General features: G+C 45.5%; 1 protein-coding gene across 1 annotated transcript in view; it reads right to left on the bottom strand.

Annotated features, from left to right (window-relative positions):
* Window positions 1-14,537, bottom strand: part of alk (ALK receptor tyrosine kinase) — a gene marked incomplete at both ends in the record, with an annotated part of 301,524 nt that overhangs the window by 23,495 nt on the left and 263,492 nt on the right. Inside the window, 3 exons of the mRNA XM_084481688.1 lie at window positions 1,484-1,691; window positions 5,569-5,716; window positions 10,499-10,664. Coding sequence (XP_084337814.1) covers window positions 1,484-1,691; window positions 5,569-5,716; window positions 10,499-10,664 — 522 coding nt within the window. The remainder of the gene's footprint in view (window positions 1-1,483; window positions 1,692-5,568; window positions 5,717-10,498; window positions 10,665-14,537) is intronic.

Genomic DNA, 14,537 nt, shown 5'->3' with positions numbered 1-14,537 from the left:
CCACACACACACACACACACACACACACACACACACACACACACACACACACGTAAGTGTTTTTTTTTTTTAGCGCAGACAACCTGCATGCAACAACAGCGAAACGACGCACAATGTAAACCGACGCCAGGCTCATTACCAGAGCAACGTAACCATTTGGTTGTTATATATATATATACACACACTCATGAATCATGGATCACAGGATTTGAACACTTTTTTGATGAGGCTATACATACTCACACTCGCACGCACTCGCAAAAAAACACACACGCACACACACACACACAACACACACACACACACACACAACACACACGTAATGACGCTGTGACACATCAGTCACATCAGTCTGTGACACACAAATCAGTGATATTATTTGATTATGCATACTCAGAATTCCCTCCTTCAACCACAGGAAACGCAGACGCCTCGGGCAAGGTCATGTTCTGCTCGCTTTTTTTTTGCTTTTCTCAAGACGCAGGCGCCACATGCTGCTATCGGGGGACACATTCACATCCCCCTGTGGAGGCGCTCATCGGGGGGCCCAGGCTGCAGCGGGCGGTGGAGCAGCGGGCTACTGGAACCCAACCGGCAGCTCCACCACACGGTCGTCTTCAGCTAAACAGGATGTGTCACCCACTCAATAGCGGATACCGTTTGACGATTGGTTGGTAGAGCTGTTGTCCTCTCAGACCTTTACAAAAGGGATGATTGCCATCTTTGCACACGGCGATATCAATAGAGGCTCATTGACGGGGTCGTTTTGCCCCCCAAAATAACTAAGTGGGTATTATAAGTCTGGACGTAGTTTCAGCCTTGTCCTTTGGTGCCTTTGCCTTATTGTGTTTTTTTTAATGTGTGTTCTTTATTATGCCACGCTTGTATTTCACAACCCAGGGGGTCAATACGACCCCGCTGCATTGTGGGTGTAATCGCCGCAGCGATGCTCGTTCATTTCTTCATTGGTCGTGTAAACGACACCAATTAAAAACGGCCCCCACGAGCGTCTGAGCGTCTGCTTTCAATGGGCCCATTGTTTCCATTGTTTGTCAGATAATGATGCGTGATTATTAATATTATTATATATTATTACTACATCGTGGCCTCAGGGGGTTTATCCTGATTTTCAATTTTGTATTTCACAATGTACATCCGCCCGACTCCGGCGGGGCTGGGATTTATATCCAGATATGGGCGCGGCCCTTACATTGTTAAAAAATAAAACTCCAGCCAATCGGATTGAAGTTCTTCACTCACTTCGCTCTTGCCAAATCTGGTTGAAAGCAAAAGCTAATTGTAATCTGATCATAGCTTTGCTTGCAGGTCTCTGGTACCCTCTGAGCGTCCTCAATTCAGTGTACTTTGGATAGAAACTGCTTTTTATTGCTAGATAAACAAGCAGTCCTTGGCCGCTGCCATTGTCTGCTCACTCTGCAGGCTCCTTGCTTCGTCATGAACACAAAAAGCGGATAGATGGCACCTATTCCTTCTCCGTGTTGGAAAAGAGAGGAGAGGACCGTCGTGTGAACCTCGCTGTACGGGGGACGGTCGAAAGAGCGACGGTGAACGCTGCTCACCTTGAACACGTAGGTGGCTCCGCCTCCGCCCCCGCCGCCCCACCTGACCTGGGACTTGTTGACCAGCGGGGAGCTCTGCTCAGCACAGATCCTACTGGGCACCATGTTGGACTGCAAGGACACAGAGAGAGGCGAGGGAGAGAGAGAGAGAGAGAGAGAGAGAGAGAGAGGAGAGGAGAGAGAGAGAGAGAGAGAGAGAGAGAGAGAGAGAGAGAGAGAGAGAGAGAGAGAGTCGAGAGAGATGACAGAGAGAGAGAGAGAGTGAGAGAAAGGACAGACGTGAGATGGGAGAGAGCAAGAGCTGTCAGATTAGCAGGCCAAGAGATTAGCCCCCTCGTGAGCCGCCGCCGCCGCCGCCGCCACCTCTGAGCTCTGACACGCTGCTCTCCAGAGTGACAGGTCACAGCCGTGACACGCTCCCACGGCTGCAATAAAAAGACAATGTATGTATGTATGCACACGCGCACGCACGCATGCACGCACACACACAGACATGCACACACACACACACACACACACACACACACACACACACGCGCGCGCGCGCACGTGCACATCACCTATGCACGATCCCTGACGCATTGTACGCCTGGACCGAGGCTCCTGACAGTCGGGGGGATGAAGAGAAGCAGTACATTAGTGAGTGTGATTGACGGGTGAGTGAGAAGGTAATGAAGGTGCCCACCCTACGCATACACATTTGAAAAGTCAGTGTGTGCACCTTTAAGTGCATGAATCTGTATGTGTGTGTGTACACACACACACACACACACACACACACACAGGCGCAGGCGCGCACACACACACACACACACACACACACACACACACACACACCGGGGAGAGTGAGTGAGTGCCTTTGTAGAGACAAGACAAGCACCATCTCTCTCCCTCCCTCACCCATGGGACGACTGGGAGGTGTGTGAGGCAGAGAATGTGTTCAACGGAACAAATCACTTTTCCCCTTCTCCGGAGAGCCCCAGGCAACCCTGCCGCCCCCCCCCCCCACACCACCCCCCCCCACACCCCCCCCCCCCCCCCCCGAAGGAGGCCGCATTAAAGGACTTCAGTAGCCCCGTGAAGCCACAGGCTCTGCTCCGTCTTCCTGCACTGTGCTCGCTTCTCGACGCAGCGCGTCAAAAAGTAATAACTCAATGACAAACGGCCCCCCCCCCCCCCGAATAACTGTGGTCTTCTGTCTGATAGACCAACGGAGGTACCCGAAAAAACAAACCTGCGCCCAAAAACACAAACACAACAAAACAATCCCAATTTAAATGAAATCAATCATCCAGACAATTGGATGGAAGAACCGCTCCTCCGGTGCTTTTCCTCCTCTCCCTTTTGCTCGGAGAATAATAAGTAGTTAGACTACTATAAATGTCCAATAAACTTCTGAAAAACGTCCTACCATCTGTGTACACCTCACACGTTCTGACACATTTGGTTTATTTGCATATATTTGCATACATGACCATGATAGGTTTGAGCTGCTTGTGATTTCGAAAGATACCTCCAACGTGTGAGGCTTGGATATCAGCCCTGACACAAAAAGAAAATATTCTCCAATTCAGCACGTCTTTTTGATTTGCTTTCTGGGAAGAGGGTCTAAGAGATTCAGTTTCAACTTTCTCACCTGGTTCACAATTCACCCTAATATTAAATATCCTGAAGAATATTACACTTCAAACGTTTTGGTTTCCCCCTGCAACGTTAGTGTGTGTGTGTGTGATGAAACCCGGGTTCAAATGATGGATGTCAGCACTGCTGATGGAGCCTCCGGGCCCCACAGAAAGTGTCCGGGAAAACTTGTGTTTAGTGCAGTGAACTGTGATCTGAGGGGGGGGGGGGGGGGGGGGTGGGAGAAAGTGTCGGGTCAAGAGCTGTTTGTGGCGGGGCCATGCCCGACCATAATAGCCAGCCATGACCCCCACCGGACGGACTAAGAACATGGCCACTAAGTGGAGGTGAAAAAGTGCACAAAAAAAAGAAAGGCGTGAAAATGTCAACAGGGCAACATGGCGTCAACGAGATCGGGAAAAGATCAGGTTTCCTTTGTGCCAAAAATCGGATCCGAACTATGGGTTTGTTTGGTCGAATTGGAGGCTTCCTAGGTAGGTTACAATCGGACTATGAAGGACGAGGCTATTTCAGGAGGAAGCAAATCATATTTCTATATAGAATTCAAGGACACATTGGGCAGTTGTTAAAGTAATGATACTCTACCAGAAAAGGGATTAAATAGGGGGACTGTCAGAACTCCACTGATTTTGTTCGGATGCTGTGTTTCTAAGGGTGGGAATTTCCTAGGCTGTATTTAGAGAAAAAAAATGATTAGGCCTCTAAATCCATGTTATCTAAAAGTGTAATCATTATTTTTTTAAGTGTTGAAATTGTGTAAGGTGCAGAATTCCATGCCTTTCAACAAAGCTAGACCAAACCAAGCCCTTGCAATTACTTTACAATAAGGGTACATTAATTAACCATTAAGTAACATTAGTTAATGCAGTAATAAACATTAACTAACAGTTAATTAACCCTTAACTGTCTAGTTATAATTTACTAATGGTCTTCCTGTTTACTAATGGTATCAGTCAGTGCGTTTACATGACACTCAAGAAAGTCTAATTATTGGGTTAGTCCAACTATTATTGGATTACTAAGATGCATGTATACACCTTAGTCAAGCTAAAATCAAATTGAATTGGGTTTCTCATAGTCGAATTAAGACCCCTAGATAATTCGATTCATAGTCGAGTTAAGTGTGCATGTACGGAATGAGATTGGATTATGCATTGAATTGCATTCTGCGCATGCTCGAGATCTTTTCCCGGGGCTGTGAGCCGGAAGTAGAAGGAAACGATAGTCGTGTTGTTGTTGTCACCGTTGGAAAACGAGAAACAGCAATTTATTTTAAAAGGTGGCACAGAAGATGGAGGAAGCTGGTGAATGTAGTTACGAAGAATTTACGAAGAAAGTTAAGAATTGTGTACCGGCCGTGGGAGCGTGCATGGCATGCATTCATTAAAGGTGGAAGCACATAGACACTACGCTTTGATTTCACCCAAGGCTGAATTAAAAGTACATGTTTTTCTACATGTGGGTCTTAACAAGGTTGTAAAGTAGTAACTTCAGGCACATCTGTCAAAATAAATGTTTTTTTCTCCCGACGTGTTTACGATCTTTATTCATTCATTGCGCCACGGCGGGGAATGCCATATACGGACGGGCGGCGGAGGGGCTGCTCCGGTGGGAGAAAGATGTTTTCAGTAGACAGCTGTCAACTCACTTCAGGTTGGCGATTTATTTAAAAAGCTTGTGCAGAAGATGGAGGAAGCCGGTGTTGCGCCAATTTAGTTACCTCCTATAAGGAGTGTATCATCATCAACATGCATTCAGTACACACTACGCTTCGATTTCACCCAAGGCTGAATTAAAAGTACAAGTTTTTCTAAATGTTGCTCATCAACAAGATTGTTAAGTAGTAGCTACAATCTTTAATCATTCATTGCGCTGCGGCCGAACTGATGGGGGTATTCTCTGATATTATGAATCTTACAGACTGCGTCGGGTTCTCCGACTCTCTGGTACCACAACGAGTAAAGACTCCTAGTGGGGTTTATCTCGCCCATGGGGTAAAAGGAATTGGGGGAAAAGGAATTGGGGAAAATTAACTTTGGCTTTGACTCTCTGAAGTCCAGATTGAAACGAACATGGAGGAGAAAGCGATGTTTGAGCACACAGCTGTCAGTTCACTTCGGGTCCATATCATTTCTCAGAAACTCGTAACTTTAACAACAACTGAACAACAATACAAAAACCTTACCCTGCCTCACCCACTACCCCCTTGACCTCACCCCTTTGCTATTGCTTCATAATAACTGTAGTAGTACTGCACTAACTCGTGATCAATGAACGGTTAATTAAGGTCACATCGTGGTAAAGTGTTACCCAGCCCACCACACCGCAGCACAGTGAAGCCACTCACATTGGGGCAGGCGCTCTCCCCCTTCTGTCCCACCAGGATGTGCAGCAGCTCTCCCTTCTGCAGCCGGAAGTCCGCCGTGATGGAGACGCCATGGGACCCGGTCACGGCCAGCACACTGCGCCCGCCCGCCGCCCCGTACGCCGTGATCCTGGAGGGGGGGGGGGGGGGGGGTAACTCTCGGTCAGCAGCAGAAGAGTGTGGTCAACTGAAGCTACATACATTTGTTACGTGGCAGATAGTGATTATGGAATGTAGAAAGCACTCTGATTGGCTTAGGATCTAGCCAATGAGGCACGAGTGAATCAACAGCGTTAGGAGAGTAGAGTTAGGTTAGATATCACAATTTGACCAAAATATGACATTGCACACAAAGTCTTTATGCGGAAACGTCATGGCAGAAGGACCACAGGTGTCACTCAGAACAATCATTATGGCTCTGCTCTTGTACCAGGGCACGGCGAGCAGACTCTTGACTACTTTGGCCTGTGTGGGTGACTCTTGACTACTTTGGCCTGTGTGGGTGTCTTTGTACGTCATCTCATGTTAAAATATGGTATCTTGTAATTGCAAATGTTAACATTTTCAGTGTGTGACTCATTTATTTATATTAAACCACACTCCTCACACATAATCGTTTCCTGTCTGGGATTAATAAAGTCCATCTCATTTCCTACGGAGAAACATAAAAAACATTAATATCTAACCATTCTCTCTCTTAGACAAATGAATGTATTCGATTTACAAAGAGAGGAAAAGAAGAGCTGATAAAGAGGATAATTATCCTAATGATGCAGTAAATCTCTTTCCAGTCTCATTAAATAAAGTCACATTCGGCCCATGCTTTTTGTATTTGTCCTTTTGCCCTTAAAAGATAAATAGCAGGAGCCAAATTTTAAACTACTTTGACCAACTGAAGAAATTCAACATTCAGTGTGGGAGTTTATCGCACTTAACCTATATGGCCGATAGAAGAGAGAAAGAAATCACTGGGATTGTAATGCGTCGCCCGAACAAACGCCATCATTCCTCCTGCAATTTTCTCAGAGACGGATGTCCTCCCCAATCCATTTAATACACACGTAATGGGTTTTAGCCATATCTTCACACACACACACACACACACACACACACACACACACACACACACACACACACACACACACACACTGAAACATGCTTCACAAGCCACGGATGCACACTGTGTACACTGCTACATTCTCCCCCTCAAATATGTCCAATGAGTCTTGACTCTCGCTGGTAAAAAGCTAAAAAGAAAAAAAAGTTGTATTGTACTGCATTTATTTATCATTTTCTCTCCTCCACTTGCCTGTTGGGGAAGAGACTGAGAGAGCGAGCGTGAGAGAGAGGAGAGTGAGAGAGAGAAAGAGAGAGAGAGAGAGTGAGAGCGAGAGAGAGGAGAGCGAGAGAGGGAAAGAGAGAGAGAGAGAGAGAGAGCGAGAGCGAGAGAGCAGAGCGAGAGAGAAAGGGGAACTGATAGAGAAAAAAGCCCAAAAGCTTGTCACTGCTGTTCGCTAGCTCAGCTGCTTGGCTAATGACTTCTTGGAAGGGCAAAAGGCCTGGTCCTCCCTGTCTGTACCCTGTGTCAGTGAACATCTTCCGCTGGCTCTGCCAGCCCATGTGGGGGCGGGAGTCATATTTGTGTAGAGCATGCATCTACAGCCTCGTCTTTTAGCCAACGACTTTTTAGCATATCACATTATGTGAAGTGTGTTTGCGTGGGTTTTTCCCATCTCAGTGTGCGATTATGTGTGTCCGTCTCCCACTGACTCTGTTTTCGTTCGGTTGTATATTTTTCGGAACCGGCTGTTTAATGTTTAATGAGTTCGAAACGAGGTTTGGCCTGTCTGCCCCTGTCCATTCCGGTGTCTTTGTAATCATTTCATAGCAGAGCTTAAGGAATTATTTGAAATAATCCTCTCACAAATGTATTATTATTAGTAGTAATAGTAAAAGCGGAAATGATAATAATGCGAACAGTTACAGCTGAATTATTCATTAAGTCACATAAAACAATGACCAATTGCTATTCATTCATTGACACTTTTATCCAACATGACTCCTACTGAATTGCCGCTAACCTTCATTAAGCAGTGCGTAGGGTTTTGCATCCTGCTCAAGGATGCTGAGAGGTAAACCCGGGCACAGGGAATCAAACCACTACCTTCGGTCCTTGAGTCCAACACCCTGGCCCCTGTCACACTATCCTAACCCCAGAAACCACTGCACCTCATCCACAAGCTGGTCCATTTCATCGCATCGATCTATGCTTAGCAGCCACACCTCGACCCCCACCCACTTAAACTGCTATGGATTTTTATGTCTGAGTGCATTTATTTATTTTTGGCGGCAAACTTAAAGCATCCACATCCAAATGGGGCAACGTTGCTCGGCGAAATGATGACAAATGTGTGCGTCATCTTTTTTTTCATCTTCTCTCGCCGTGACTTCAGGCTATTAGGCCGCCATCAGAGTGGCCTTTGCTCTGCTCTGTGGGAAACTGATTAGGGGTAATTCTCCCTCTCCACTCAATGTGTCGCCAGGGTTATGAGCAATGACGGAGAACGTATAGATATGAGAGGAGATATTAATGTTGAGGCATGCGTATGTATTTCCCACATGTTTTCTACGTACATATACTTGATGCGTGTGTGTGTGTGTGTGTGTGTGTGTGTGTGTGTGTGTGTGTGTGTGTGTGTGTGTGTGTGTGTATTTATAAAAGGGTAGGGATGAAGGGCCATCTAATAACATCTTAATCGTGTTATGAGAAAGGGCACTTGTGTATTCCTGTCCCTGGATAATTCAACTATGGCTTTGGCTGAACAACGCATTGTTGAAATATGTATATAACATAATGTCGATCTATATGTATATTTGTGTCCATGTGTTTGTCAATTTGTATATTTGTTTGCAATGTTGTTCTATAGGTGTATTTGTCATTCCTGCATTTACTGCATTTGACAATTCACCTGTCGCTAAGCTCCGCCCTTGGAACGCAGATGAGCCAATGACATTCCAGCCTAAACTATACTCGGACATCGGCTTGGACAACTCCATTGAAAACAACAGGGAGGAGGCATGATATAACAATTGAATGGTGGATTTATGTTGTTTGTGTAAAAAAAAATAAACATGGTCAAACGATGTGCTTGGGGTACATGTAACACGGACAGTCGGTATCCCGAGAGGCTGCAGAATGGGGTATATTTCACCCCTTTTCCCAAGCCACAATGGGACAAAAAAAAGTGTGGATCAGACTGTGCGGCAGGCCGGAAGACCAACTGAATTTAAGCTTGTCACCTTCTGTATGTATTTTAAAGTTTTGAACATACCCCTCCATAGCCTAATGTAGTCCCTTTCGATTGATCCTGGAAGAAATTCAATCCTTTTTCGCCCAAAACTTCTCCAAAACCTGATATACTGTCAGCTGACATTTTTTTTCCATATGTTTTTGTTATCGAGTCTAGTTTGTTTGTCCGGGTTCGTCATGGTAATGGCGGGGGGCGGGACTTAGCAACAAGTCAATTGGGTATTTTTCCAATCTTACACGGCATGCCCTGCATGTCTTTGCTTTGGTGTATTTATCAATTTGCACTGTCCCTTCTCTCCCAAAAGCACACGACAACGTTGGTGCATTGTCGGGAATACCGGCCTGCGGAGTGGAGTTCTACGTGTTTCTGTTGTTGCATTTAAAGTTGAGGATGAGATGAGAAGGAGGAGGAAGAGGAGGATCTACTTTATAAATTACTTTGCTTCAACATAAAAAGTGAACAGACATGAAAGCCCTCGAGTTGGCACTGATAGAACGCTACCAGCCCCGGATCTCTAAAACATTTATCGCCTTTTGATTTGTCTCATCACTCAGCTCGCTCTTCTGCATTTTTAAATACGAGACGACTACCATTGAATAAAGAGTCTAAATAACTCTGAGTGAAGACGTCAAACCTCCTCCATGTTTAATGTTTACACTAATAACGCTCAATCAGCCCTTTTCACATCACCACATCCCTTCAGGCTCAGGTCAATCCCAATTGACCTGAGCCTGAGACCTGAGGTCAGGCAAATTCAATATTTATCTAATATGGGGCTATATGGGTTTAAAATGATGACTGCACTAGAGCAGCACCCAATGGGGGCGCCGTTGAGGCATTTTCATAAACAATCAAGATGGCTGTCCCACTTTTTGTTGATCTGAGTGGCAGTAGGTTTATCCAATCGCGTCCAGAGGCATTTTGGTCTGCGACCGTTGATCACGCCCCTTCAAAATCAACAATGAACTGAGAGGTTCCAGAGCTGCCAGGCTACATCGATGCCTGAGTAATATCTGAGTAATATCTGAATGATGGACTACAGTATCATTCCTCCATAATACATAATTATTCCTCCATAAACGCTTATCGCTAAATATAAATAAACTCCTTTGCAGTTACATTTTGTGACGGACTGATGTTTTGACCTTGTCACTTCTGACACCCCTAACCTGTTCCTCTACTTCTCTTAGATAGATAGATAGATAGATAGTGACTTTAATGATCCCTAGGGGAAATTCAGGGTCCAAGTAGCTCAAAGACATAGAGACATCACACATAACATACACATATAACACAAGCTGGATTATCAAAAAAAAAAAGAGATCCACATGGACGATAAAGTGAATAAGGATAAAGACACTAAATAACAAATAACAAGGTCCACATTAGTCTGCTGAGGCAGTTGAGAATGAGTGACAGGGCAGGGACTGACCCTGTGATGACCCAGTTGAGTTCAAGTATGTTTGTAAGGTGCTCTATGAAAGTGATGATAGTGCAACAAGGTAAGGCAAGACAGTGCAAGTATAGTCAAGAGACCAGCATTAGATGTTAAATATTAAGTGTGGCTAAATAAGGTACAATATGCAGGCCTCTTGTCCTACCTGTAGGTGCCGGTCTCGGGGACCCTCCACATCTGGATGCCTTTGAAGGGGCCCCTGGTGCCCAATGTGATGTTGACGTTGGTGTAGCGGTAGGAGTTGCTGCACTGGCTTGGGGTCGGGCCCTCAGGACCGGAGGCCCCGCAGGTGTGGAAGATCCACTTTTTGGCTGTGTGATGGATAGAGCAGAATGTGACACTATGGTACACACACTTATATATAATCACCAGCGGTGTCAGGATAGTCTTGGTTCAACATTTACCCAAATAGGTTAGATTGCCCTGGCAATCAACTTTGTACTAAATTGTTAGCATCTTATTTCGCAAAACTGCAATCTTTCAGACACACACACACGCACGCATGCATGCACGCCTGCACACAAATAATGAGCTATTTGTGTGCGTGTACTTTGTATCATAAACTGAAATATATATAATACCCAAACATCACCTTTTTCCTAAGTTAGTAAACACAGACATACAACCACAGCGCTGCGCTGCTAAAGCATAATGTTTGAGTTTGTCTGCCTGTTTATTTTCCCCCTCCCTAATCCGTGGCGCTCCACTTTCATGTAAATAAAGCCTCAGAAATCGGGGGATGGGGGCTGTGAACAAACATATCTGTGCACAGCTGGAGGTCTGACGCACACAGGACCCCAAACCTCAACCCCACCCCCGCAACCTCAAACTTAATAAGTGAATAAACAGCTAAAACAAGTGAGGAGATCACAGGTGACAAACGCTCCTCCTCATTCCCAATGTAATCCCACGTGTAGCCGCTAATTGACATTCAATCCCCCGCAATTAACGTGAGATTAGTCTTGTCAGACCGTCTGTTTGCGCGTGTGCGTGTGTGTGTGTATTGTCAGGGGAACACGGCTCCACTCTATCTCCTCTCTCCCTCCCTCTGTCCCCTACCCTCCCTCTCTCCCTCGCTCCCCAAAACAATGCCTAGTAAAAGATGGATGCTCTTGGGGTGATGCTCATCATGTAGTTGAGTCCAAGGTTTACTGGAGCTTGTCTAACACCAGGTAAAGTCAAAGTCATTACGAAAGCGGAGAAACTTCCAGCTGCAACGGTTCCCTGACTGCATCTGCATTGTCTGCCATGACAATTACATCTTGCCCACTTGCAGTCGGCCACGAATGACAACGATAAATCTTCTTCAGCCATAATTAGTGAAAAAAAAAAACGTTCTATCCCATTGCAGCAAGGTCCATGCCACACTCTACCTCGGTGGATTTTCTGGGCTGCTCCAGACAAGGACACAGGGCTGTGGTGTTAAAGCCGGTTTATTGCACGGTTGGCAGATAATGATACATGGCCTGGTGCTCCATGCTGCCATGCAGGAGGTCTCCCTCTGAGTGTGTGGTTTGTAATGGCGGGTCTAACCTGGGCTCACTGATTGCTGAATGAGTAACAGGTGAGCAGCCTCACCCAGCCCCAGAGTCCATCAGTCTGACTCTGGGCCGGGTGAGGGTTAGGGTTCACACACACACACACTCCAAAACCGGTTTTATTTAGAAGATTTTTGAGGGTCAGAGGGACCAAACCTTGATTGGCATTTCGCCAAGGTTCGCATGACATGACCCTGCCTAAAAGGGAGCTGTGGGTTTGACAACAGGAGCGCTTGAGAAGGAAAGAAAAAATCTGACACAGACATAAAAAGCTTATTTTGATCATGCAGCTCCAAGCAGCCTGCTCCTTCAAAATGGTTATAGGTGGCCAGTACAAGATGTGGCAGTTAAGGTAGCCATGGAAACCAGAATAAAATATACCACTAATGCTTGGATTGGCATTGGAAGAAGACACCTCAAATCCTTCAAATATTACATTGCAAGATTTGGATTATCCTGATTTCAATATCACTGGTGTATTATAAGCTTGACTATCACATCATTTTGGTTTTGTTTTATAGAGTAAAGGCCATGTTTGTATCTGAGCAACACTTCCTTTTCGGTATATCAACAACTGAAGCTTTCGTCTGCCAAACAACAACCACCATGCCAATTGTGGGACAACATTCAAGTACTTTGTTTAGTATAAGTATGGTGGTCAATAGAAAGCCCCTCAAGCGATGGTTTGCTAAAACAGCACTTTACAATTCTACCAACATGTGCTGTTACAATGTGTGTCCAAGCATTACACTAGTACCCAAATGTGGCTCCTCTGGCTTCAAAACTAACAAGATCACGGGACCAAACTCAGAAAAACAACCAAAATGCTTTGAGGCAGATGCTTTGTCTGCAAAATCCTTAAGCTTTATTGTGCTGTTGTGCTTTGGCATCGTATTATTATGGATGTTCAGCCGATTTTTCGTCTCTTTTGATGTAGTAGTAGCATACCCACAGAAACCCGCATTTGGCATTCACGTTCAAACTTTGAATTTCTACAATATTAATGTCAATAGCTGGCACACACAGACAAAAAAAAAGCACACACAGAGCCGAGAAGATCTGGGCATCCCTGATGTCGGATACAAGAATGTTTGAGGTGCCAAGTTATGCAGTGTTTCAGATTTTGTAACGGATGTATTCTTATGAAGAACTCATGATGCGCAAGTGCAAGATGGAGATTTAACAAGACCATTTTAACAAATGTAATTCTACAGTGGCCAATCTACCAAACACATTTGAATTTAACTTTTTACTTTGTCTGACAACGCTGTCGTCTGGAAAAGAATGTTTCAGCTTGTCACTGGTTACCGATAAAGTTTTGGCCAAGGAGTGATACCGTCCATGAAAGCCATGCTGTCATTCTAGTGACCCGACCTCATCTCGATCCCAGATGAATGCTCAGCCAGATCACGTTTGTTGTGTTTCCACCGGTGGGTTGTTTCAAGTAGAGACCAATCCCGTGTAAAGTGCATCGCAAGATCCCTGCCCTGAGCAACATGATTGGTTATAATCCAATCCCTGTTAAACCAGATTGAAGATCCTCTGCCTATCACACTTTGGATGATCATCTAAACTCTGATTTCTGAGTCTAATTCGTCCCAAATCTAGCCCTAACGTGCGAGGCTCAGCCTCACGGCAACCAAACACATGGAGCCCCAAAGGAACACAAGCAGCGTCCGTCATACTCACCCTAGTTTACTCTTCATGTATTTCCTCTACATCTCTTTCAGAGACAGTTGTTCACCGTGGGCTGCTGCCCATTAGAGCCGTGGATCAAGGCCAGGCCAGTGCACAAACTAACGGATTCAAACACTGAACGGGAGCCGTATGGAACAAGGCCACAATTAATTACACTATCTGTTTTAGCGGGATTCCACTTAACAGTCCCCTAGCAGTGTCCTTCCCGCTGACTAAAACCCCCCCAACACACACACACACACACACACACACACACACACACACACACACACACACACACACACACACACACACACACACATGTTCAAAAAGCAACAGCAGCTAGCCAAGCGATTGACGCCGGACCACCACTTGTGAACGGTGTAAACAATGCGGCGGCGCCACGCGTCCCGCCGCTCCCCTGTGGTCATTAGCGTCGCCTTAATGGCCGAGGAGGATTCTCCTCCATGGAGAACTGTGGCAGCATTAAAGAGACATCTGCTGTCAATTACTTTTGAGAGCCAATCGGATTGCTTCAATCACCAGCCCTTCTGTCTTTTGATTTGATTGCAATTACTCCCCCCCCCCAAAAAAAAATAAAAATAAAGACATAAATTGTAACTTTGATTCGTTTATGCTCTTTTATTAGGTTGCATCATGAATGTGTAAAAAGAAGTGGAGCACCTGAATACAAAGCACTTCATTCTGCATTCAAGGGACTGCCTTCCATATCTTTGTGGACCCTACTCTCTAATTTCCACTATAAAGTTGACAGTGTTTTGTTAATTTTCCACAACGCAGGCATCTGGTCTGAGAGTGAGGCTGAACAACTTTGAAGATGAATTATTTTTATGTCACTGTCTCCCACAGCATACGGCGGTGTCACTGAGGAGAACGCAGAGAGACAGTGGCGCGCCTTAACACACACGCACAACATGGTGTGCGTGTGCACGTGCGTGTGTGTGTGTG

The sequence above is a fragment of the Micromesistius poutassou genome (assembly GCF_964030765.1).
Source record: "Micromesistius poutassou genome assembly, chromosome: 17".
NCBI lineage: Eukaryota > Metazoa > Chordata > Actinopteri > Gadiformes > Gadidae > Micromesistius > Micromesistius poutassou.
Note: the sequence above shows the minus strand (reverse complement) of the source record. Positions and strands in the feature narration are given on the sequence as shown.